Source organism: Podarcis erhardii, assembly GCF_964252035.2.
Source record: "Podarcis erhardii genome assembly, chromosome: 5".
NCBI classification, from domain to species: domain Eukaryota; kingdom Metazoa; phylum Chordata; class Lepidosauria; order Squamata; family Lacertidae; genus Podarcis; species Podarcis erhardii.
The window spans coordinates 17,648,306-17,675,982 of record NC_138509.1 but is presented as its reverse complement, the minus strand read 5'-3'; the positions used below and the strand labels follow the sequence as shown (position 1 = coordinate 17,675,982).

The following is a 27,677-nucleotide window of genomic DNA, read 5'->3' as shown; positions in this document are numbered from 1 at the left end:
TTTTAAGAGGCATCAAGAAGCCATTTCACACTTTCTGTGATGGCTCAGGTACACGGCTGGCTGTAAAGGAGAGCTGTGTCCCCATTCCCCCCCCCCAGACGTGTTGTGAGCATGTGCCAATAATCCACAGCCATTTGAAGATTCCTGATACATACCTCCAAATATTTTCAGGAACCTCTTTCCTCTTGGTGAGAAAAGCTGCTTGGGAGGGGCAGAGGAAAGGATTAAACCTTCGCTCCCACCCTGCGGGTCCTCCCCTCTCTTGGAAGCCATTATTCATTTGCACAACATCAATCCATGGGGGGTGGGGTGGGAAGCCATCACAGAGCAACTAGTACTGTGCTGTTTGGTCCTAGAGGTTGAAATAATTCTACAATCACAGGAGTCTTTTACTGAGATTGCCATTAACAAAATGTAACCACTAGATGGTAGTGTTTGCTTAATAACAGCAAGAGGGGAAAAAATGTCACCAAAGGCAATGCATGAAAAAAACACTGTGTTCTAACAAGCACTTTATATGTTACTAATATTTAAGAGAGAGGGGGAGAAAATATTTAAATGATACTTTAATTGTTATATAAATAATGCTTTAGTTTCTTCCTTAAGTCAGCATTCAGCAATTCTTTTTGAGGCCAAGGCACAAATCACTTGAGGCACATTACTTTAACAAACATATTCCCTTGGTAAGGGCTAAATAAATCTCTTGAATCCTAATGCTCTGTTGAGTCATACATGGCTGAAACTCACATATATGGAAACCTTTTCCAGCTAACAAGTTGGTGGGAATTGATTCATACGGACCATTTCCGTTCACTGAAACGCATCCCTGAGTGACAGTCACTGAATCTTTGTTGCGGCAGTGGCCCGAATGTTTCAAATCCTTCTCTGCCTCTGCAGCCCCAGAAAATCAACACCTGCTACTGCGGTGGGTGGTCAGAACTCTAGCACTGGCTCCCAGGACACGGGAGCTGCTGCCACCCTGTTCCTGCTCAGGAATTTGTGCGACTGCTCTGGTCAGTTGTGAGCAGCACAGTGGCCGATTATTATTGCAACAGACTGTGGATGCAGGTGTGCCAAAGTTTGCTATGGCTTGGGAAGCCCTGCAGCTCAGTGATAGAGCATTTGCCGTGTATGCGGAAGGTCTCAATTTCCATCCGCAGCATCTCCAGGTAGAGCTTGGAGGGGCCTCTGCCCGAAAAATTGGGGAGCCGCTGTAAACAGCAATGAGCAGGATGGATTAATGGTCTGACTCAGTAATAAGGCAGCTACTTATGGGAAAAAGTGCCTTATATTGCATTAATAGCTTCCCCAGTTGTCTTGTGCATTAGTCATTGCATTTCCATCCTGCCCTCCTCCAGAGTTTTGGGGGTAGGGCTTGAGCCTCTGTTTTATCCTTACAGGCATCCTGTGAAATCAGTTCGCCTTAGAAATAGGGATTGGCTCAGAGATATTCAGTGGGTTTTTTTGGCTGAATAGAGATTTGTGCCTGGGTCTCCCCAGTGTAAATCCAAAACCCACAACTGCTACACTTCCCTGCCTATACACACCGGTCCTGCTTTCTGAACGCCTGCTATGTGAAAATTCACTTATCCAAACTCAGGGAATTAGTACCCAAACCTCGCTATACACACACAGTGGATTCAGATATCTGGACAGAGCATTATTTTATTTCCCCCTTGTTTGCCTTTTGCAGGTTGACTGAAGAACAGAGGGAAGGAGAGGAGAGGGGAGGGGAGCAATCAGACAAACCAGAGGGTTGTTTTTTGCTTTGGGCGGCCAAAATTCCATAGTCGGAAACACATTAGAAATTTCCCCATAGGAATCAAGGGAATTTGTCAACTCATTATGCAAACACTTGCTTAACAAATTATTTCCAGGGAACACATTGTGTTCAGATAGCAGGACCTGTGTATATGTAAAATCAGGGGAACACTCTTATAGTGTTTTACTGTCTTTATTTCATTCAGCATCCCAACAGCCCCCTGTAACGCTGCTACTAATTGCTAGCTAGAAATAAAAGAATTTGCCTTCAGTCACCCAATGGCTGCTTACCTTCATACAACAAAGCTTTGTAAAGGGCTGTTCTGTTCTTCAGCGTTGTGGGCGTCTGTACACCTGAATCATTCATCTGCTGTTATTCTTTCATTGTAGGTGGAGAACTCAGGGGATCCATGGGAAAACTTCCAAAATAACCAAGCGCTTACATATTGGGAATGTGTTTATTTACTAATGGTTACTATGTCCACTGTTGGTTATGGAGATGTTTATGCAAAAACAACCCTTGGTCGCCTTTTCATGGTCTTCTTCATCCTCGGGGGACTGGTAAAATTCTTGTTATTTTCTGCTGGATTTTTTCTCCTTAGTGTAGTAATTATAATAAACTGATGAGTAACAAAACATTTTTATTTTTAAATAATAATAATAATGTATGCACAATTATCATTATGCAGAGCTGTTGACTTATAACTAAACTATGACTGCGGTGGTGTGCTTAAGATTATAATGCATGCAGGTACACAAAGTGCCTTAGGAGTTCTCAGTATGAACTTTCCAGTTAGCGGTTACCGGCAGTGCATTAATTTGGTGATTATGATAGCAATAATGTTAACGTTAGCTGCGGTTTCAAGAACCCTCCCCACCCTCTGTGTTCCTTCCCAATATTCCAACAAACACTGTGGCTTAGGACCACCTTTAAAGAGCCGCTTGCCCGTTCCAGACAATGGCAAAACTGTGTTTTCTTTCATTTCGACACATGGCAACCATACAAGGAGTAACATGGTACTAACTCAGGCAGTCATTGCCAATTACCTAAGAGGAGTCAGTCAAGTATGTCTCTGCTGTGCTTGAGGAGCTGAGTAAGTACACGCTGAACGACGAGAAGGAAAATATTTGCATAGATAGGTAGATGTACATATCTTGTATCTAATCAAATTGCCTCTTTATTTTTCTGTCAATGCTAAAGACAATGTGGCAACTGTTGCAATTTTTTTGTCTTAAATTGTCTTAAACAGCACCCTTAGCATTAAGCTTTTCATTCCTTAAGGTAAGTAACTTATCGACTTCAATCCACAATATATGTAATGTACATATATGCAGTCACTGAAGTATTTTTTTAAATCCTCTCACATATTTTTGTATATCTTGTATACATCTCTTTCTTGGGGATGTTGCATCTGCTAAGTGCATTATAAATGCAGTATTTCATACGCATTTATTTCCAAAAGAGGTGCCGTATTTGTGTGCCAAAAAATGAGGCCAAGTTCACTGGCAGCAGCTCTTAGAAGTATCCAGCCACAAGCAAAATGTTTGTTGGACAAAACATGGCAGATTCCATTCCCCACCATCACCCCCCTGCTTTTACATCTTTACATGTTCTTATCAACTTTTTTAAAAGACAAACTTTTAAAAATATGTTTTAGTTACATCTTGTTCATTCTCATGTGTGTGGAGGAAAGCCTCTGCTACCATCCTGTTTTCTTTGGTAACGGGGCGGAACCCCTCGTATTTCTTTTATAAATTAGCACCATCAGCTTAGCAATAATACATATTTTGGTTTGTTTTGTCTTGGTGGAGGTTTTTGGTTTTTTTGGCGGTGTATAACATTTGAATATCCCCGCTTGCCCCTTTTCAGAAAGTGTTAGCCATGCAGCTGCACTTTATCACTCAGATGCCACTCTGACCTCATTTTGCTCTTGGCTTCTTCTTTTTTGGGTTTTTGTTTTGTGTGCCTTTCTCCCTATTTTGACCATTTTCTTTAGTTGACCAGACATGCATTTCTTTTGAGACCCAACATTTATGTCAAAACCTATTTGTTTTAATTTTATGGCGGAAAAAAACCCTTTTAAAAACCTTTTTGAAGGGGAATAAAACACCTTTTATAGATCTAAGTCTTTTGCATTTTCAGATCTTAAAGATGATATATCTTAAAATATTCATCATCCCCCTTTCTTTGGCCTCTCTTTTTAGTCTTTTCTTCTGTCTCCTATCTTCTTCCTTAGGCCATGTTTGCCAGCTACGTCCCTGAAATCATAGAGTTAATAGGAAACCGCAAGAAATATGGTGGTTCCTATAGTGCGGTTAGTGGAAGAAAGTAAGTATTCCAAGAGGCTCTGCTGCCTCTGGTGCAGTAGAACACTCTCTGCATGCCATTTTCTTTTTTTGTGCTTTTGTTTCACGCATGTAGGCAATGTTTGCGCGCTACGTGCCAGAAATTGCTGCTCTCATCCTTAACCGGAAGAAATACGGAGGGACTTTTAACTCAACCCGAGGCAGAAAGTAAGTCCAAAAAGAGACGAAGACCAGGTGTGCTTGTGTGGCGTTAAAAGAACCTGCCATGGTGGTGACATCTGACTCACGGACACACCCTGATATGCACTCTCTGTCTGTCTGTCTCTCTCTCTCCCCCACGTGCCATTTTTGTGTGTGTGTCCTGTTGACATCAAATGTCGTTTCCTCCCTAAGTTGTCACACTGCATATTAAGAGACCTGGGCCATGCTAAGGTACAAGTCAAAGTGGTTTCCCCTGTTCTCTAAAGGAACTACTGGTAATGCTAGAACTCTGTTAACACAGTCTGGAAGATGACCCTGCTATTATTAATTTGAAGTCAGTGTATAGGACTAAGATGTTTGTTGCATCAAATATCTCCATGTCAGTGAGGGGTTACTTCTGTGGCTGCTTTTTTCTGAACACTCGCATCCAAGCTACTTGCATGGGGAACGTTGTAAGTGAACCAGCTCCCATGTTAATGCCACAAGAGACCATATGGATTAATCTCTATTCAAGGCATTTGCCAAACTAGCTTACATTTTCTATCTCTCCCTGAAAATGTGTTTCATTGGTGATAGTGGGACATACCTAAATATTTTCAAGTGACTCTGACATTGATGTTGAGATAACTCATGCCAAAAGTACTGTCAGATGCAGCCCTTCACTGATCTGATTTTCTGCTGATAATCTAATTTTTATTTTAGTTGGGTTTTTTAAATGACCCTTATTAACAGCAAGCAGAGTTTCTGAAGATTTGTCAACAGTTGACAAATCTGAACAGTTCAGCCAGGAAATCAGACCACAACTTGTGTCCGTCTCCAAAACAGAATCAGTGGTATCTGTAAATAGAGAATAAATACACATATAACATCAGCACTAAAGTCCCTTTTTGGGTGGCAGAAACATTTAATGATGTAATGATGTGAGTTCTACTAATTTTCAGAAATTAATTGCACTAAATTCACATCTAAAAATTATTGGTTACCTTAAGCATACCATTAACAAGAATTTGCCTCAGAAAATCTGAACAGGGCCTTAACCTTTCCCAGTTGCACCCTGTTGTATCTTCATTCAGTCTCCTTGTTTCCTTTCGTCTTCAGTCCAGTATATGTTCTGCCATTCCATAGCAAAAGATGGAAAGAGCTCGTCTGCTAACCCAACATTCAACTCACTAGTCAACAAACTAAATTCCCATTTGCTGTAGCAGATAGACCATAGAAAAGTGAACTTTCAAACTATTTCCTTTTAATGAACCTTGTTGCCGCTACTCTCAACCCACAAACCACATTTTCCCATTGTGTGGTGTCTTTTTGAGGGGGGAGGACAGGAGGTGAGAACTACTAGTTCTGTGTCGCTTTTTGATGTGATGTGAGCATGATGATATTGGATCCATCCCTCTTTGCCTCCACATCTGACAAACTCCAAAAGACCTATTATCTTATCCTAACTCATTCCAAACTAATACTTCTTTGCATTGTCTATGGCATTCCAGGATTTTGGAATGTCCATCTTTAGATGCAGTTTATTTAAATAGTTAAATACTGTGAGATTTTTCTCTCTCCTTTCCCTGTTGAAGCTCATGTGACGAGCCCAATCCATTGAAAAAATGTTGAATCCTAATGCTGTGATGGAAGTTTTCACAAGTACAAACCCTGTTAAATTCAGACATTATTTGAGCCCTGAAGTGCATGCTCACCAATTCTAAACATGAAATTTAGCTTTGGGATTGAAATGCCTCTGATAGAACTTTAAAACAGTAGGTAGAATCCTGCATAAGTCAGTAACAATAACTTCAGGCTGTTAATCAGAGACTGGGTTTTTGAATGCTCTGCTGCATTAAAACAAAAGCCTCCGCATGTGTAAAATAACATTTTTTATTACTATATAGAATTGTAGAATTGTTGAGAAGGAAGGACCGCAAGGGTCATCTAGTTCAGCCTTCTGCAATGCAGAATTTTTTTACATATTGGAAACATAGGAGAATATTCAGAAATATGACATTCCTTGCCTGCAATCTGAAGTAGTACAGGCCAGAATTCTATCACCTTATTCTGCACTATGAGAAGAAAAGCTATAAAGTCCAATGGAATGCCGTGAAAGGATTATTTCATTGGTTACTTTGAAGTCCAATTCATTTCAACAGGACTTAATCATTCTGAACGCCTCTTCTAGTGTGTTTTTGGTGTGTGTCTCACCTCTCATTTTTACAGGACTCGTTGACCCAGTTTGCTCATAATGCTAAGCCAAACTGTGGTTTAGGGCAAACGAGCAAACATAGGTTCCCAGAGACGGCATCATGTCCTCTTTCTTCCTCCTATGGTCCTGCTGCTGCTGTGTTGCTGTAATGCAAGTTAGCCTTACATTCAAACCTAGAGCCATTGTCTTTTCTTGCTGAAGACAAGTCATGAAATTGTAGCCACAGGTTACATGGTTTGTCTGGGGGAGGTAAACCATGATTCCAGGTTCAGAAGTAATGCTAATCAAACCACGGTTTAGCTTACAGTAGCACCAGAGGAAGAACATAATGGCTGTGATCTTCTCCTTAGGAGCCCACACATTCACTTGCTCACACTAATGTGGTTTGGCTTAGTGTTACATGTGAAGAGGGCCAGTGTTAAAGGTTGAAGGTGTTTCATTTTTAATCTGGTTTCCCTCAGTGTTAAAGGTAAAGGGACCCCTCACCATTAGGTCCAGTCACGGACGACTCTGGGGTTGCAGCGCTCATCTCGCTTTAGTGGCCGAGGGAGCCGGTGTACAGCTTCCGGGTCATGTGGCCAACATGACTAAGCTGCTTCTGGCAAACCAGAGCAGCACACGGAAACTCTGTTTACCTTCTCGCCAGAGCAGTACCTATTTATCTACTTGCACTTTGACGTGCTTTCGAACTGCTAGGTTAGCAGGAGCAGGGACCGAGCAACGGGAGCTCACCCCATTGCGGGGAAATGCTGACTTTTCTTTACTCTTGAACAAGTTCAGGTCTTCATAATGCATCCAGTCAGAAATAAGCCCCTCTCAGTTTAGTAGGCCTTGTTCCCAGGGAGGAATGAATAGGATTGCAGTTGAAGTTTAAACGTTGAACCAAGTACTTTGATGTAACAGGATTATAGCGATATCTCATCCATTTACATTTTGCCCTGATAAATAGAGTTTTCAAGAAGCTAGTCTGTAAGATAAGCTATTTTGTCACTGGTACCCAGCAGTGCTCTGTTGTCTCTAAACCTAGACCTGATCTTCAAATTCCCACTTCCTGCTGATTCTTAACAACTAGCTCATAGGCTTCACTGCTAGCTTGGGGGCTTGCTTAAGTCTGTTTTGCCTCTGGGGGCTTTTGCTTTCTTTTAAACATACTCTATGTTTGTCTCCGTTCATCTGCTTCTATTTGCTTGTATATTTTGTTGACTGAAGCTGAACTCTGTCATCAGTGCACAGACTGTTCAATTTAACTTTATGCATTGTTTCCTGGTTCAAAAAGCTAATTTCTAAATACTTTGGAGAAGCCCTTTGCTCACGTACATCTTTCATCAGAGCACATAAGCTTGGGAACAGCACAGTAAAAAACCATTAGCATCTTACGTTTGATATTGGTTTTGCAGTCAGTAGAACAAGATTGATGAAATGTTATGTTTGGCCAAAAATTTGAGTTTTCCTTTGGAATTCAACATTGAGAGAATGGGTTGTCAGAACCAATAAGTTTTCCATTGCATGGGATGGGAGGCATGTGGTAATAATTAGCAATATAAGTCTTTAGCTGAGCAGCTCAGCAAAGATTCTGGCAGCAAACGTAATGAGAAACTACAGTTCTGCAATTTCTAATGTCAAAAAGTTTCCAGATAAAATTGAATGCATTTGCAAAATCTGGAGCCGCTAAACTTTGTTGAAAGATGTTGCTCAGAGTCCTAAAATTATGTGTGCATTTCCTTCTCCCAGGAAGAAACATACATTAAGCGCCTTTGTTTATACATATTATTTAAGTATATATATATATATTTTAAAAAAAATGCCATGCAGAGTTTAAAGCATAAATAGGCTTATATGGCAGCAGGCTGCCGTTCTGAAGACAGTATAGTTTTGATCCATAATGCTTTAAGGCTGTAATACCATGCACACTAACTAGAGAATCTTCAGTGGGGTTTTACTTCTGAGTCAACAGGCATAGGTTCATTCTGCATGTTGGCATAAAAGCAGAGCTTTCCAAACTTTTTATGTTGGTGACAGACTTTTTGAACATGCATCATTTCATGACACAGTAATCCAGTTTTACTAACAAACCAGAGGTTAAACTAACCCCTTTCCAGCCCCAGAAGCAGCACAGGGAGCATTCACGCGACACACCTACACACTGCAGCTGACACACTAATATGTCACGACACACAGTTTGGAAAATTCTGGCATAAAGGCTTAGAGCAGGCCTTCACAACTCAATTACTGTATTTTTCGCTCCATAGGGCGCACCAGACCATAGGGCACACCTAGTTTTTAGGGGGAGAAATAAGGGGGGGGGGAATTATTCCTGCCCCACAGCCACAAAGAGCAAAGAAGCCAAGACAGCCAGCGGGATGGATCCCGCTGGCTGTCTTGGCTTTCTCTTTAGCCATGCGCAACCTCTCCAGCCGGGAGAAGCTGCATGCGGCTTTGTCCGGGAGCAGAGGCAAGGTTGCGCAGCCTTGCCACCACTCCCGGAGCTTGCGGGCTGGGGGAGCGCTCCGAAGGTTTGCGGATAGCTGCCTGAAGCCTGGAGAGCGAGAGGGGTTGGTGCGCACCGACCCCTCTCGCTCTCCAGGCATCAGCAAAAGCCTGCATTCGCTCCATAGGACGCACACACATTTCCCCTTCATTTTGGGAGGGGAAAAAGTGCGTCCTATAGAGCGAAAAATACGGTGCCTACCAAGTCAAATGTAGTTCAGCAGTATTGTTTGACCTGCCTGGTGCTTGACAAGCACTCACTTTCTGCAGGCCATAAAATTAGAGACTCACTGAGCCTCTGGTGGACCATCCCGCATGGCTTGTGGATTGCATTCCGTCTGGTGGGACTCAAGTAATGCAGACCTATGTTAGAGACTATTTTTGTCCCTATCACCAACATGATCTACAATTTGTACTGAGAGTACTTAACAGACAGCTGATTTAGCTATGTGTTGTGAGTGAAGAAGTCTCTGATTCAAACTTTGCCTGAGCCATGAATTCACTTAGTGATCCTCAGTAAACTGCTATCTTCCAGACTTAGTCCACTCTCACCTACAGGATAATAATACTGTCCAACCATATCAGCGTTGTTGTAAGAGTTATGGAAGATAATATGTGAAGTACTCTGGATACACTAAAGATTCTTCATTAATAATCAGTCAACAAGAATAATAAAGAATAAGCAGGAATCCTACTAAGTGCTTGAATAGTTAAAACCAGCAACAGGACCCAACTTTAGAACTTGGTGTTTTCAAATACAGAGAGAGTAAGGTGATTGGTTCACTGGCCATTGATGTCACAATGTTCCACCTCTCTGTATCCAAGGAGTCTGTTTCTTACCTAGGGGATGGGCTGTTTGTGCAGCTCTCCCAGGTGAAAGGGTTGCATTTCTGTACCTCTCCTGCCAATGTGGTGTAGCTGTTTAGAAGGAGGAGATGGTTGGGGCAGATTCACTGCTTGTGGACATTTAGGTTCATATATAAACTACTCCACACTTTTCAGACCTCCTTCTTGTTGGATATTGTGAAAGACTAGGTATCTTCTTGGAACAATTTGGGCAAAGTTGTGTTTGATTTGATAGGGATTCTTTTGGTTAATTCTACTCCCTGTTTTATATCCTCATAGTGTTATCTATTAGGCTTTTGTTGCCTGCTGTGAATGTTCATGATAGGGCACAATGCAATTGTTATTGATTATCTCTGGAGTTTATGGGTTGTCAGTATTTCTTATGAAGCGAGATATATATTAAGTCTTTGCAACTCCCTCTCAATAAATCTGAAATTTGTGATTTTTCCATCAGTGTTTTCATTGGCTCCTAAAGTGAAGCAGGGCCCCAGTTATGTTTTTGGTTAATGCAGATTCTTTCAGCTTCCAAGGCAGATCATGTAGGAATAATGAATCCCACAGTGGTGTGGCTTGAAGCATAGGATACCAGCTTGAGTGAAGCCACTACAAGTGGAGATCATGGCGATGATGGAAAATATGTTGGTCATAGGCAAATGTTCAGTATGTGCTTTGCTTTTATAAGATTATAGGTTCTGCTTTTGATATCTCCTATTAAAATAGGTCACAAAGAGTCAGACACGACTAAACGACTAAACAACAACAACAACATTCAAATATGTGGTAACAAGTTAGGAAGAGTCATTGCATGAGTTCTTGGAAAACAGCTGCCACCAGTCAGAACAGATAATCCTGTCCTAGGTGGACAACAACAGGTCTATCTGACAACCACTGAGGCATACCACAGTTTGTGTCCCAGATGCAGCCCAGTGGCTAAAATTGTAGCTCTTGCTTTTGCCATCTGTCAGGAGAGGAGGATGCAAAGGGTATAATTGATTACGTACCTCATTGACTGGCATATGTGGAGGATCCTGTTCAACTTGCTAAATCATAACTAGTGCAGCCCTGATGCAGGGAAAGGTGGAGAGGGAGAGGGAAGAGTAGAGTTTGGAGTTGGCAACCTAAGACTGAAATAAATTATGAGAAATTCACTATCATTCAATCTAGTCTACTTTGCAGGTTTGTTAGGATAACATATAATTATCCCAAGTACTTGCTCCTGTAAGACATAATTAATGGAATAGTATCCTGATTCAAGGTAAAGCAGCACTTTATATCCTGTCAGCCCAATGTGGAAGTAGCCCCAATAGTTTTGAAACCAACCATTTTCTTGAGGCGGAATGTAACTGCCTCTAGTAACTTTGCCAAATGGGCCCTTCTGGAATGTTTGTTTAGTTAAAGCAGGAGGTTGGAATTTCCATTGGAGAAATTATGGGACGGCATGTGTCAGAATTATACCAGACCACATTTAAGTAACAGTTTAGTTAGAAGATGCACAAGTCTGCACACTAATCCAGGCACCCATAGAGAGGCAACCACATAACCTGATAACGTGAATAACCCTGACACATGTTCCCCATCTTTGAAGTGTAAATAAGAGTAGCCCACCTCAAAAAGTTGCTATGAGGATGAATGAGATTAGGGATATGCAGGACTTTTGCACTCTTAAGGGCTTTTCAAGAAAAACATTTCCAAGCACTACAGTCACTAGTGCTAAATGACAACCATGTTTCTCATTTCAGTTTTTATTTGTACAGCCAGTCAATGGATTTGAGTAACATGGCTGTATCTTTTCCCTTTCTTAAACCATGCCAAAAATGTGGAACGTTTTGCTCTCCTTCGGTCAATTTTTCCTTCAAAATGTGTCCCTTGTATGATAAATCTTGTAAAATGAGCTTAAGGAAGAATCAAATAAGAGCACATGCATGCAGTCAATCAAACATGAATCTGTGAGCCACACCATTGTAAATTATTTTTCCCCTGGTACATCACCCCAAAAACCTGAGTGAGTTTATTATTGAGTGAGGTGTTGAGGCCTATTTAGACCTTTGCTTCAGAGGAAAACCCTTGGTCAAAGGACACTGGGCAATCTTCCCATAATAAGTGGCTGCTTTCAAGGACTAGCTTGAGGGCTGCTCTCCCTTGACTCTTTTTGGTGTTTTGTTGCTGAAAATGCTTTTAAAAGCACTAAGTAATATCAGCATTTATCCTGAGACCTCTTAAGTTTCTGTCATATGTCTGAATGCCTTTTATTTTTAAGCTAGCTTTGGTTCTCTGCTGTGTAGCACTATGAAGACCTCCTGTTTCTCTCACGGTCCATTATTGCTTCTCAGATATTTATTCTGCTTCATCTACAAGCCATAACTTACCAAATCATCAGCCTATCATGATGAAGAAGAACAATCTGTGAGATTCCTTTAGGAAGGAAACGTAGGGACTTAATAGCAGCATTTCTCAGACATAAAAAAGAACTGAGGAGAGACAGTCAGTGTAAACGAACAGACAAACAGATAATTTAAGTTGACAAGACACCTTGGATAGATTAGATGTAGTATGTTGAGTCTGAGGTATAACATGGCTTTATTTTTCTTCTACTTAGCAATTTGCCTCTAGATTTCCCATAGCTGAGGGGAAGAACTCTGTCTGAAAAGGAATAATATCATTTCCTATTAAATTGACTTGGAAGAACAGGCAAATGAAATACATTTTTATTGGAAGAGCATATGACCTAGACTACTGTCCTGCCTTGTGATCTTTTTAAATTTTCTAATCATTCCTCTGATTTTCCTAGGCTTCAAATGATGTTCCACTAAGCAATACTGTATATTGTAGTGGTGAAGACCTTGAGCTATGTGCTGTAGGTTCCCATGCCCCAGCATAGTTATGATATTCACATTTTATCTTAAAAATGCATATTTTTACATGCATTTCAGTGTTGTTGTTTTTTGAGCAGATGCATATTGCAAAATTCAGAGAAGTGCAAAAACTGAGGGATAGTTGTGCTTCGGTCCACATATTAGGTCAGGAAGTGCCATTCAGGCCACTTTACTTAAAAATGCAGACAAACAAAAACCTCACCTGTCTGTAGTATCAGTTGCTTTTTGGTAAAAGTTCACTCAAAGCACTGTACACAACATTAAAACATTGCAAAACAAAAACAATATGATCAAACTAGAATAGCAACAAATCAAATACTTAAACATCAGCAGCATGGGAAAAATTAAATAAATAATGTAGTCACAGTGGATGTGAAGGTCTCTTATATATAAACATGCTTTCACCTGTTGGTAGAATGTATACACAAAGAAGCAGAGTGCTGCAGAGTACTGGGGCCACCACATGGAGAGTCTTGTTTTCCTTGCTGTGCTTGATTTACTTCACTAAAATGAGGGACACAGAGCAAGCCCATACAATATTGATTTCAAAGGCCTGAGAGAAACATATCTCAGTGGAAAAGTTCCACTGAAATTAACCTTTTCAAAACCAAGTGCATTCATCCATATGTTGCTTAAAGGAAAGAAGAGCCATGCTAATTTAATGTGAATACTGTTACTTTTTAAATTATAGAAAGCTAAATTTGGATCCCTACTTATTCATGATGCTCAGTGGGTTGTCGTCTCTTAGTCTCCATAGTTGTGAGGTAAAATGAAATAGCCCTATGGGTGTTATCCAGTTGTTGCAACCTACTTGCGCAACTATCACTGTTCTAGTTCTTAGTGTAACACTAATGTTCTTTGTGCTGCACAGCAACTGACTCCAACGAGTGCTTTGCATTTGTGAAAGATGTTGTACAACTCCTAGCACAATTGTTTTTATTAAGCTTCTGCACTATGACTTGCACAACCCATGTGAACGCTCACATTTATTGCATTAGCATTATGGTGGACATTTATTTCCTTCACCTCAAAGAGGACAGAAATATGATACATAAATATATGGCACTTGAAAAACTGTATTTTACTTTGTCAGTATATTGTGATTCTTGACAATGCAGAAGAATAAATTCAGCAACTTTCAACAGCCACTTGGACCTTCTCCTGGTGATTTAACTGCTTACTGCAGTCTCTTTTCCTCTGAAATTCTCAAGAGAAAAGTTAGAAAACATGGGAAGGCTCTGTTTTCAACCACTCCAAGGCTTCATCTGAAGTGTTTCAGCAATAAATGCCCTTTGCATAGTTATTTCCCAGTTGCTTTACTTAACTCTGGATAAAACACTGCTTAAAATAATAGTCTGCTCTCTATCCCCCACCCTCCTTCCCTGTACCTCTCTCTCTAACTACTAAATATACATCTACTGTCAAGCCTATAGACAACTTTCTCAAAATACCATACTGTGAACTTCCACTCTGATTTCTTATTATGATTCTACATCCTGCAACTGAGAATTCCATTTATAGGCTCTCTTCTCCCCTCCTCTCAGAAATTGAGGGTGAATATAATGGACCTGGTGTATTGATGCCCTCTCCCCCCTTAGATTAAACACCTTTTTAGAGGTGAAGTTAACACCAGTCGTTTCTCATACTGTTAAGGTTTACACCCCACACAGCCACCCCAATCATCTTGCAGCAGGAGCCATGTGCAACTGCTGTCCCAGCATTTGTTGAGTTAATGGGGTTCAGTAAACCCAAGGGTGCTATTTCAAATTTTGATATATGTGGCTTGTCAGGACGAAAAACCCACCAGCCTTTAAAAAACCAAAACATTTGTCATTACTCCATCTGATTAAAATGGACCCATACCAAATCATAAATTAATGGTAATAGATAAAAGGTAGCTCTTCAGATGTTGTTGAACCACAGCTCCCATCAACCCTGAACGTGGGCCATGCTGGCTGCGGCTGATGGGGGTTGGAGTCCAGCGGTATCTGGAGGGCACCACATTGACAACTTCTTGATTAATGTACCAGTTCAAATGGTAACCCTAGAAAAGGGTAGTCATCAGTGGTGGAAAGCTTAGTTATAACTTCAAATCATATTGCAAGCTATGCAAAGATTATAAGGCCATTTAAATAGGGGAAAAAACACTGTAAAATGAGGAGCAGGAGCAAAAACATTGATTGCTTAATAATAGCAGGGTGTCTCTTGTGTGTCCTAACTGTTGCTTCTGGAAGCTCAAGAACTGCCGGGATTTCAAAGGATTAGAGCAGTAGACAGAAGTCTGGTTGATGCTGAAACTGCTGGTGCTGGAAGTGTGGTTTAATCCTGCGGTGTCCTATGAATCTGCTGGCTAGCATGCCGTCCTAACTGCATGTTCACAGCTGTTAACATTTTCTTTTGGGGTTTTGGTCTCAGTTCGTAATGACTAAAGATCTAGACTCTGCTTGTCCACTTCATCACAGTATGTCATGCAAAAGAAAGACAGCTCACAGTTGAGACAGTGTTTGTATGTCTCAGAGCAAATGAAAGAGTATTTATCCTGGACTGAGTTTGAATTATACTGTTAAGTTTTATTGCTAGAGCCTTGGTCATGAGGGGATTCCAGAAAAAAACTAGTTTGGGAAGTAGTCTGGGCTACATAGGACCTTGAGACTGAAAGCTGGGGAAGCCAATGGAGTAGTGGGAAATTATTTTGGTGGCGTGCCTACTACCCCTTACTATACCTTAGAGTCATCCCTGCTTGGTTAGTGCAAAAGTAGAGCTGCTACTAGAATTTTGGCTAGAGTGAAATTTGAGGTGAATTGTGGGGTTTCCAAATACATCCCTAAAGTTTTGTCTGAAGCAAAATGTTACTCAGGCAAAATATCTGGGATTTTTTAATTTTTTTTGGGGGGGGGTGCGAACAGAGATATAACCCTTGCAGTTAGATCAATGACATTTCTCAGCAATCTTGATTTAATTGTACAGTAGCAAATGTCATGGTACTTCCTGGTTCAATAAGGCCACTTTTAAGTGCCAGTAAATGGCTCTCACATTTCTCAAGGTGAAATATCCTCACTGAGCTACCTTCCTTCTGTCCCAGGACTCTGCAGGTAATAGTCAGGATACTTGGTGATTCTCCTGCCTCTTGGTGCTAGAACTTGCTACAGGGTCAAGGTCAGTAGAGACCAGTGAATTAGCCCAGGTGGGGCCCTCTTGGCTGCCCCAGCTTTCCAAAACTTTGGATCAGTGGCATTTATTGAGACGGGAAGAGTGAGGCACAGGGAGTTTGGCACTGCACATTGAGTTGCAGTGGAGCCAATCCTGCCACACAGTGCTGAGCTCCCCACACCTCCCCTCTCCCCTCTCCCTTTCTGTAAGGGCCAGTGACCTGCTATTTTGGGAAGGTGGGAGAGCAGCCTCACAGGCTGCTAGACATGAAGGGACAGGCCTAGAGCTCAAACCTGAGAGCAAACTCAAATGTGGAATATGCACACCAGCTCAGGTTCAAACTTAGGGTTTAAAATTAGAACCAAGAAATAGTTTAGGACACAAAAGGAGAAGGGCTCTTGGAGAGACAAGGCTGAAAAAAAGAAAGCTTTCTCAGAGCTAATGTAGCTCTCTCAAGTGGGCTGCTTCTACACATGGCTGGTGATATGGTAGGTGTGGTCAGAAGTCCTGCAGATCTTAGGTAGGGTAAATACTTCATTCTTCTTCTAAATATCCTTGTGCAGCAGGCCTTCACAAATGGTGACTGAATTGAAAACAGCCCACCAACCTTACCAGGGCTGTTTTGTTATCAGTGATAGGCTGCAAAACAAGGTTGACACTAAGCTCCCTGGTGGGCCACTGTTGCCCTTTTTGAGCGTGAGATACCAATGCAGTCATCTAGTGCCATGTATTTGTGGGCAAAGCAGGCTTGAATTATTCCCTGTGTTTAAAAATCAAGTGTTACAACCTTTGTCCCCTTCCCTCACTGCTCCTTTAGAAATCCTAGGCAGGAAAACAGCTTGTGTTTTTGTTTTTTTAACAAGATCTTCAAAGCAGTTATCTTCTGCGGTTTCTTTTGGGCATGACTTTCTGTGACTTCTTACATAGGATTTGGGTTCTATTAATCCTGTTGAAGCAATAGTCTGATCTAACTTCGGTTCAAAAATATAGAACTGTTGAAAGAATGCTGTTTCTAAGAACTTTCTTGAACCAGGTCTGACCCCCCCTCCCCTCCCCACCTTAACCACCATGTAATAGAATCTAGGTCCAAGGTGGTTAATCTGCCCAAACTCAATCATACACAGCTTTTATTTATGTGAAAGAGTGTTCCATTATAGGTTTAATGGGGAAAGCAGTTATTAAGAATATTGTTCCACGCACTTAAAAAAAAGTAATAATGATCTACGTGTGGATTTGGCCTTACGTCAGCTATGTTATACCTTGAGTTTTCTTCAAGCTTGCCAGCTCCTGGAGTGGAGACAGAAAGAGCAGGGGAGAACCAGAGAGTGGGAGCAGAGATGTTGGACAGCTAGTAGACAAATGCACAATTAGAAAGTTAAGAAGGAAGATGCGGGGGGTGGGGGTGGGGGTGGGGGTGGAGAGACTCAGACACATGTATTTGATATAAATATTATAGTTATACAGAGACATCTAGATCAATGTATGTCATATTTCATTTACTTACTTGACAAAATGAATGCAATGTGGTCAGTGGATGTTGAACAGAATCTTCAATTTACTGCCTGTGATTTAAAATGATGGGATGGCAAGGGTGACTTTTTAAGAGGTTCTTTATATTTGTTCCAAGAGAATGGATGTAATTTTCCTTGAAAATAAACAGCCAGGGGAGCTTTGCATTTTGCATTGTTTGCCTGTGAGTGCACAGAAAGGGAATATCCCGCCTCAAGGATTATGCTGAGGTTCCCATTGTTTTAATTTCGGGAGTAGCTTACGTGGGCCCAACTGGTCTTTACCGTACTTCTCTTAGGGTACCTTTGGGCTTGTCACACATCTTGTTGGGGAGGGAACTGATTTGCTAATTGTGGTTGGCAAAGCTATGTACGTAGGGAAAAGAAACAGAAACAATGTCCTATTTTGTTCATATGGATTCATGCTCACTTATTCTAAAATTATACTTTCCAAACTGTGCACTGGGTTACACAAGTCTGCAGTGAAAGAAGTATGGGCAGCGTGCAATGGAAATTAAATGAATTTAAAAGTGCAAAGCCCCTGTGCCCTTAATATCTACTCAGCAGCCCACTGTATCTCCGCATGATGCATTGATCAGGGCTTGCAGCCACTGCAAGAATTATTGCTCTGGGAATTGCCTCCTAGAAATTGGGGGGGGGGGGGCTATACACAAGCAAAAGATGAAAGTGGGCTCCTATGAGGACTGGTGAGTCTTACTTGTGCATATTCTAAAAATATACATTTGATATAATGAGTGAAATGTACCTCTATTTTTAACTCGGGAGTGGGGGTGTATTGTCTATTAGAAGTTTGGGAAACCTGGATGTGCTAAATCATAGTGGTGCATTTGTTGTATTAACAGTTTTAGTTTACTTTGAAGGATGGGAATTGGAATTAGTGGCATTCGACTTTGTAGACCACGTGTGCAAGCCTGACATAAAATCACATCACCAAACAGCTATAAACTAAACTAAACTAAACTAAACTAAACTAAACTAAACTAAACTAAACTAAACTAAACTAAACTAAACTAAAAACTAAACTAAACTCTGCTGGTCTGGACTAGAAGTAACTGTGGATATTCTAGTATTGGCTGAATTCCTGCTGAGAGCTGGGGAACATGTGGTCCTCCAGATGTTATTGGACTAGTTTCCATTCTGGGTCTGAGTTTTAGCAGTATGGTATTATGGGAAAACCCCAGACTTTGCAGCTTTGCCTTACTTAAGTGCTAATACCAATGGGAAAGGGGGAAGCCCAGCAGTAATAGCAGTCAATTCCAGAGGAATTTGGAGTAAGTTTAAAAAAGAAAAACAATAATTAACTAAAGGTCTAATACTAATAAAGTGTTCTGAGTTAGCTTTCCCCCTGCTCCACATATAACAACATTACCTCAAACTAATAACTAAGAATTATAATAAATTTATAATTAATTATTCCGTGCTAAAGAGATGCAGTGTTAAGGTCCAGCATGGAGCAGTGATTTTGGCTCCAGAATTGCATGTTAATCATCATTGAATAAATATATTTATTTGCTTGTTCTTCTCAAGCAACTCTTAGTGACCAGCTAGGTTTCTAACCTATTTGAGTCCATGGCTCCCTTGACCAACTACATTCTTTCTGCAGCACCCCTGTGGGACTCAGGAGCCCTTTTAAAGTGCAACTATCAGGGCAGCGGTGCTGGTGGCAACAGCTGCAGTGAGAGGGATAGTGGAGTCTCTCCCTCTCTTCTTTGGCTCAGTGCCAGATTTAGGGCAGTGCAGTACCTTGCACAGGGCACCAAGCCAAGGGGGTACAAACTATAGTAGTGTTACTAGTAATAATAAAATATACAAATGGGTAAACTGTACCTAAATGAATTGTTGTGAAAATAAGAAATATTTAGAGGGGATGCACCAAATTTTGTCCTCAGGGTGCCATATTACCAAAGTCCGCTCCTGTTTGGTTGACATGCTCTGTAGGCTCTGGTGGCTCTTGGGAAATAGTTTTCTCAAGGGCTGCTAACATTGTAGTAAGCCAGGAATTCTTCTCTGAGTTGGGTTTTAATCTGAACTGAGAAGAATTAAGGGGTATCCTGATGCTCAGTTATCCTTTGAGGTGAAGGTCCGAGCCCCTGAAGCTCGTTTATGGGCCTTGTCTTAATGAGCTTTGTCAGCATCTCTAATTTCATTAAGTTGGCTTCTAGAAACATTATGTTTTAACGAAGCTGAAGTAAGAAACACTTAAGACATGAATTTTGGCATGGAACTGGGGAGTCTGTAACTCTTCAGATCAGATGATTGGAACAATATGGGTTCTCCAGGGTTTCTGAAATAGTGTCCCTAATAACATTCTTTAAGCCTGCAGACAATCTGGTTTTGATCTTATCTGTAGAATAAATTTCACTTATTCTAGCAGGAGAAAAGTGATTCTTTTCAATTCAAGATGACAGTCTAGAACCAGCTGATTTCTTCTTACCATTCTACTGAGCAGCTAAAGTTTGAAGTGAAGCTATTGTACACTAAGAGAGCAATCTTAGCTTGGAGATCTGATGGTTGGAAAAGTTTTTATGGGTTGGAAGCACCTTTCTGTTGGGGTGGGGCAGAATGATCACAGAGGAGATGGGAAGCTGCATAGGTGTAGATATGCACAGGTATAAGCAGTATGGGGTATTTCTAAGGCAGTTTGTATTTTATTCCCTTGAGAGGCCCCAGGAGCATCCCCATCAAATACTTCAAGCTGGTGCTAGAGTGGTTAGTTATTCCAGTTCATTTCAGTGGGGGGAATGTTAGATAGATGACAGACAGAGAGAGAGAGAGAGAGAGGAGACTCCATGTTGCACCTCCTGCTTTATCCAACATGAGCTGGTAAGCTTTTGGAAGTGGTGGGTTGTCTTCAGAAATCCCTGGCCAATATTTTGCTTTTGAGGCAAGCTGCTCAAAAGCTGCTGGATTGGTGTACATCAGCCGCTGGCACTCCTAGATGAATCTAATCATCTGGATGAATTGGGTTGGAAATAAGTGCAGTGCTTGAGAAGGTCGTAGGAAATTCAACAAGTAGGGCTTAACAAGGTTATTATGGCAATTAAGTCATGGGTTGTTCAAAGGAAACCAGTTTTGGACTGAAGCATATGACACAGGCAGATGGCAGTGGATTGTAGGAGAGGTAAAACAAGCCAAGGATAGAATGGTAGCAGAGGTCATTCACCATAGACTATAGGTTGTGTTGCTTACAGACAAGAAAATATAGAAGGCATGTATTGGAGACAGGAGGACAGCTGGAGAATGGAGGCAGTCAGGCAAGCAAGTTTTTCCTTAATGGCTACATTGACCTGCTGTGCACATCTTTGAATCGTGCCAAGTGGCATGTGGAGATCAATAGATGCTTGCTGTTAAAATGTTGTATTCTCTTCCATCATTTCCTTTTGGCAATTGAGCAGCACATGGCAAAGAGTAGTCTTCATGGTGGTGACATGGCCACATGGAGAGATTATTGTAGATTTGGTTGCATAAATCAGAAACTGTGCTGTAAGAAGGAGCTTTTTAAAAAGTAAGCCAAAACTCTGTGAGAGAGAGAGGGAGGGAGAGAGACTGGTTATAGCCAATAGGCCAGCTTTTCAGTTTCATGCTCCTTTAGGTATGGATTTGGTTTTGTGATGCAACAGCTGAAGAAGAATGCTGTCAGAAAATTGGCAATCGTATGGGAATAAGAGAAGGGTGGGGCTGCTGGACGATGTCAACAGCATGTAGGGGTTTTTAGTACCATCCCTGTGCCTGCCTTTCTTATTCAGAATGTGAATGATAAGCCTTCATTGACAACTAATTTTTAACTCGGGTCATATTTTGAACCGAGCAAGGGCTGAAAGGCTTAGCAGCTTTGGTTCTGCCCACTTAACTCTTTCATAAGCCAGGAGCTACTCATGGTGAACAGCAACAGAGGCTTGGGCAGAGTCCTGCTCACCTTGAAACACTAGCAAATTCATATACCACCCTTCATCCATAGATGACAGGGCGGTTCACAACATAAAATTACAAACTGAGAACACAAAATATTTAATAAAACGAGAACAAAAACAAACCAATAAAACAAGAACAAAAATCAACTCCCCCTGTGTTGGTGGAGGAAGAAGACATCCCCACCAGAGAGTAAGGATTTTTCCCCTGCAGGAAAATAGAGGTGGCCTCGGAAATAAATAGGACACCCTCCTCCCCAAGTGACATGCACTGCTTCACAAAGGAGGTGCTAGCTCAGGGTTCCTCAAACTTCACCCTCCAGATGTTTTGAGACTACAGTTCCCATCATCCCTGACCACTGGTCCTGGTAGCTAGGGATCATGGGAGATGTAGGCCAAAAACATCTGGAGGGCTGAGTTTGAGGAAGCCTGTGCTAGCTCAATTTATCCTCTGCCAATCAGCTCACTAACACTGGTTCCTCCTTCTTCCACCCTGTTGTTTCTTCCCTCCATCCTGTCCCAACCCTGCTCTTCCTTTCCACCATGTTTCTGCCATCTGTCCATCTCTGTGCTCTTCTTCAGAGTCTTCCTGTGCTCTGTTCCCCCCTACTGACTCACAATCCCTCTGTGCACCCTAACACATCCTCTGTATTAGTTAGTGGAGAAACATAAATTCTGAGAGTTAATAATAAAAGCCTTGGATTTAGGCATATAGACAGAATCACTATAATAATTTTATTTTTTGAAAAAGAAACCTTCATTGGGCTAGAAAGAACTTGTTAAATACGCAGGGTTTTGTTTCTTTCTGGCCCACTGAAGAAAGCAATGCTATATAAGATGTACTGTGCTATATAATGGTGCAATTTCACTGTCACTAATGACGCCACTCCAAGTAGAACCATGTTGGGTGGTGATGTTAATGAAGCCTTTGTGCTTGTTCTCGATTTATCCATTGTTCTGCATTATTATCCTCCCACCAACAGGACCCCCACAATTATTTCTCACATTCTTAGTCAAGCATTGAATTATGAAACAAGGGCAGGAGCTCATAAAGGCCCCTAATGGTAAATTACATGGATGGTGATTGCTTGCTGCCTATATCTCATAGCCTACAGTCAGTGGTTCCCCACTACCACACAGACACATTTACAGGAATGTGTTCAGAACAATTACAAAGCAGGAGTGACCTGGATGGTCTAAATGTTACCTCTGAAAGTGCTTTGCTCATTATCTGCCACCTGCTGCCAGTTCAGCTGCCAGCTGATGAATACAGTCTTACATTGTGCACAACAAAAGGGGGAGGCTTGGTGACCCTCCACGAGACCGGTGTATTGAACAGTGTGGTGCCATTGCCTTAACAAAATGAACTTTAGCCACGCTCTTTTCTGGAAATGAATACAGATTACCATTTAGGAGGTGGTAGGTTTCCAAGGGAGGCAAGTCCCAACTTTGCAAACTGGTCGCTGGCATTGTTTGGCCAAGCAGTGAGGATAATCCCCCCGTACTTTGCACCTTTTGCGGAATTGGGGAAAACATGATAGTAGTCAAATTCTCCACACCAGTTAGCATGATGACACAGATGACTGGTTCACCAGTGGGTCATATGCAACTGTAGTAGGATATCAGCAAGAGATTGTCTCTACTCATTCCCATAGATCACCAATGAATAGCGGGAGACACGTGGGAAATTAATGGCAGGAAGCATGGGAGTACAATGCTTCATATGAAGCAACCTTCTGAAAACTTGTGAGGAATAAAAGCGTTAGTTTAATCTGTGTTGTGATGAAAATGTCCATCCCTCAGTTGGCCATTTCAGCTCAGTCTTTGAACCAGTTTACACACTAAATAGCCAGCAAAAACTCAACACTCTGCAAAGATCATGGACTATTGTATTACTTGGAAATCAATCTCATTGATGTCAGTTGGAGTTGCCGGCCTCCCCTCCCCACTGTGATCTGCAGTATACTTTCTTGAAAAGAAGTTCAGCTGAAATCAAAGAAGCTTACTTCTAAGTAAAAATAATTAGGATTGAGATGTAAGGCACTGGAGGCTGTGGAACATTATAAAATGCTGTCATATTCGCTACTGTCAAATCTGATTCTTTGGTTGCTCATTTGCAATGGTATGTTAAGACTGCAATCCTAATTATAGTTACCAGGAAATGACTCCCAATGCACTCAGTGGAAATCACTTTTGTGAAAACATGTGTAAATTAAGGGTTAAGCTGCAAACTATGCAGGGAATGCTTATACTGCATTTAGGAACCCCTTTTTATGTTACTTAAAAGAAGAAGAAAAAGCCTTTGTAATGGAAGCCGAAAGCCCTCAGTAGTCATTCCAGTCTGCCATATTCTCTGCCTTTGGAGAAAAAATATTTGGGTATAACTTAACATCTTACTTATTTGCATGTAAAACAAAATACAGTGGTACCTCAGGTTACAAACGCTTCAGGTTACAAACTCAGCTAACCTGGAAGAGTTACCTCAAGTTGAGAACTTTTCCCCAGGATGAGAACAGAAATCGTGTGCCTGCAGTGCAGCAGCAGCAAGCGGCCCCATTAGCGAAAGCACGCCTCTGGTTAAGAACAGTTTCAGGTTAAGAACAGACCTCCAGAACGAATTAGGTACCACTGTATTTGCAAGGAGATCTGTAGTCTTGCTGCGTTAGCTGTTATGTAAAGGTAAAGTTAAAGGTAAAGGTAAAGGGACCCCTGACCATTAGGTCCAGTCGTGGCCGACTCTGGGGTTGCGGCGCTCATCTTGCTTTACTGGCCGAGGGAACCGGCGTACAGCTTCCAGGTCATGTGGCCAGCATGACTAAGCCGCTTCTGGTGAACCGGAGCGGTACCTATTTATCTACTTGCACTTTGATGTGCTTTTGAACTGCTAGGTTTGCAGGAGCAGGGACCAAGCAACGGGAGCTCACCCCGTTGCGGGGATTCAAACCGCCGACCTCCTGATCAGGTCCTAGGCTCTGTGGTTTAACTCACAGCGCCACCCGCGTCCCTAGCTGTTATGTACGATAGGTTAAATGGCTTATCTGCATGTAGAGGTGAGGAATATGTGATTCTCAAAGGACATAGCAGATTTCTATGTCTATGGAGCATAGTGACTAAGGATGGTTACCTGAGAGCTAGAAAGTTTCCAGTTCAAAGTTCACCACCTGGGGAGGGGGGCTTCCTGCCACCTGGGGAGGTGGCCTTACCTTGCCCCTGCTAATGGGACTGCTCACAGGGCACTGGGCCCTTCCTTACGGCAAATGAAACTCACAGGAAGAAATTGAGACAGACACTGTCAGGGCTACACCTTCACGTGTTGTTGGATTCCAATTCCCTCAACCCTAACCAGCGTGGCCGTTGGTCAGGGCTGATGGGAGTTGTAGTTCAGCAACATCTGGGGAGTCAATGGGTTTCCAATCCCTGATCGAGATCACCAGTGCTTCCTTTGTCTAGAAAAATAGGTGCAAGTACTCACCATGAAGTTGTTCCAGTAAGTGTCACACATTATTATTATTGTTATTAAAAACAGAAAAGATAGATGCCGGTACTGCATACCCATGAGTACCCCCTGAAAGAAAGAAAAAGCACCGATCCCAAAGTTCCAGAAGATACACAGTTACACAGTAAAATTAAGTGCTGTGTGGAAAAAAAATCAAAGGGAAAGAGGAAGGATACTTTTAAATAAGAAGCTCGAATCAAGTTTTCCTTGGATAAGCATATTTTGGTATTGAGGATATGGTTAAGGAATAATCAGTTATCAGCTACAGTGGTGCCTCGCAAGACGAAAAGAATCTGTTCCGCGATTCTCTTCGTCTAGTGGTTTTTTCGTCTTGCGAAGCAAGCCCATTGACGGCTTAGCGGATTAGCGCTATTAGCGGCTTAGCAGCTTTTAACGGCTTTTAGCGGCTTAGCGGCTTAGCGGATCAGCTGATAAGCGGCTTAGTGGCTTAGAAAAAGGGGGGGAGAAAAAAAAAACGCAGGAACTCGCAAGACATTTTCGTCTTGCGAAGCAAGCCCATAGGGAAATTTGTTTTGCGAAGCACCTCCAAAACGGAAAACCCTTTCGTCTAGCGGGTTTTCCGTCTTGCGAGGCGTTCGTCTTGCGGGGCACCACTGTAAATAAATTGATAGTTTTAGGAAAATAGACTTTTTACATGGTGCATACCCCAAGAATACCTTTGATCAGTGCATGATCTAGGTTAAGTCTTCAGTTCTTTTACAACTTTAGCTCTTACAATATACTATAATGTAGAATAATCTACTTTTAGCAAACAGTTAAGATGAAGGAACCTTTGATTATAATGGGCAATAAACCTGGTGATTGAAAGAAACCACCAGCATCATGTCTTCTTCTTCTTTCTTCTCCTTCTTCTTTGGCGATCACTCATAGCCAAGTAAGATTGTCTTCCATAAACACGGTTTTGACAATGAGTCCGTAAGTGACTGTGGAGGCCAATTCTGGACCCACACGTCCTTCCACAGTGGGGACATTGGTTTCCGGACAGGAGTTGATCACGGTGTGGATTTGCCAAGCGTGCCTTCCTCTTAGCACGTTTCTCCCTTGCGTTCTGAGTTCGAGTGTCTTCAAAGTCCATGACACCTTTGGTAAAGCATCATGTAACCCTTTCATCAAGCAACACTAGAAACTACTAGTTGTAGGCCAAACTCAGATCTGGTTTAAGATCAGGCTAGGTCAACAGGCATTAAACCAGAGTTCCCCTTTTTTGTATGTAAAGAGGGATTCCTAGTTTAAACAGACCAGGTTTGAAGCACTTAAGCAAAGAGGAAAGAGGTGAGGGATGAGTGAATGGCCCATAGTTAAGCAAGCAGAATTGTTACACCGAAAAGGGCCTGTGTCCCATTATTATGTACACATAACCAGTTGGCCATTTGCTTGTAATAATCTGTCAGGGAACTGCCATCGGAGCTCCAAGTGGTGGAGGGGCTCCAGGATGCTAGGAGACCCTCGGATGCTGAGGAGGGAACCAGCAGGGGGAGAGGGGGAGTTTCAGCGGAAACAGAGTCGGAGGAACGGCTCCGAGACGCTTCCAGTGAGAACAGCGGGGAGAGCTCAGGACCTCCCCTTGGGACGCCCACTTTGCGCAGGAAGCTGTCACGTAGAGAATCAAGGCGTAGAGTTTCTGTCAAAGAACTCTTATGTTGGAAGAAATTCCGGAAACGCCCAGTGACGGATTCTGCCAGCGATTAAGGCAGCCATGCACCGATGGCTGCGCGGAGAGGGACAGTTTTGAAACTGATTACAAAACTCTGAGAGTGCAAGCGCTTACACACAAGTAGCCCCATATTTATTCCTTTGCTAAATTAGACCGCTGGAGTATTTTGGTGTCTCTGGGCTTCTCAATGTGTCGGTATTTTCCTTTCTCTCTTTCAGGAATGAACTGGAGGCACACACCAGTAGATTGGTGCTTCTTTCCTTTCCCCTTTTCACATTTCTTTCTTTCCACAACAAAGGAGTGATTTTCCAAATTCTCTTGAGCTTGCTTGTGTTCCTGCCTGCTTGTTCCTCTCAGCAAACTTTTAACTGTGCCCTCCCCTTTTTTTCTCCCTGTCCCAGGCACATAGTTGTCTGTGGCCACATAACTTTGGAAAGCGTGTCCAACTTCCTGAAGGACTTCCTGCACAAGGACAGGGATGATGTGAACGTAGAAATTGTCTTTCTGCATAAGTAAGTACAAAATTCAAACCTTCAATTACCAGCTTCAACATGCTTTTTTAATTTTTTTTTTTAAAAAGGGGGGGAAATATAAAGTGAAGTTTGTCTGTCAGTTCATGTGGGAGAGGAGTGAGAACCAACAGTCATGGCCAGCAACCCGATGGAACTGTGTGTGGTCTTGTACCTAGAAAGATGCTCATGAAACTTCAATAAGAAGCAAAAGTTCTGTCTGTTGTGAATGTGCATTGACTCTTTAGTAGACAAGTTAAGATGGACAGGATTGTTAGAAAGTAGGAAGTTTGGAAACTACCAGCCTGCATAAAATAGGGTGATACCCAACTTTCATTCCACTTGCACAATGGCCATTCCATTAGCAGGAGTCTATTTCTTAGTGTACCACAAGAGCTGAATCCAGTGGGTGGGTGTCTCGTGCTTGCAAAAATTGTTGCACAACCCATACTGCAGAACAATACTTTGTAACAGTTAAGCTTACCCATTGTCCCCCCGCTTTTTAAAAATAACTATAAATGTTATAATGCTTATTAAAGAGGAAATCATTCAATGTAAGAAAACATGATTATGGCCTCAAATATACTCTATAGCTTGTCATCCTATAACTCCCAAGACTTGGAACCAAAAATCCTTCACTCTGTACTATGAAGTCAAAAAACAGTCCAGCCCTAGTCATTAACAAGAGGATGACCACAAAAGGTTTTATATATTTTGCATGTATGGAAGGAATGTCAAAAT

The 27,677-nt window shown here is 41.8% G+C and overlaps 1 protein-coding gene across 15 annotated transcripts in view; it reads left to right on the top strand.

Moving 5' to 3' along the window:
* Positions 1–27,677, top strand: part of KCNMA1 (potassium calcium-activated channel subfamily M alpha 1) — a 572,902-nt gene that overhangs the window by 361,690 nt on the left and 183,535 nt on the right. For 14 of the 15 annotated variants that reach the window (XM_081864214.1, XM_081864225.1, XM_081864224.1 and 11 more), the window contains exons 8-10: positions 2,152–2,322; positions 3,999–4,090; positions 26,829–26,939. In XM_081864214.1, coding sequence (XP_081720340.1) covers positions 2,152–2,322; positions 3,999–4,090; positions 26,829–26,939 — 374 coding nt within the window. Of the gene's footprint in view, positions 1–2,151; positions 2,323–3,998; positions 4,091–4,183; positions 4,276–26,828; positions 26,940–27,677 lie in introns of all 15 variants that reach the window. The other variant, XM_081864220.1, reaches the window with a different exon arrangement.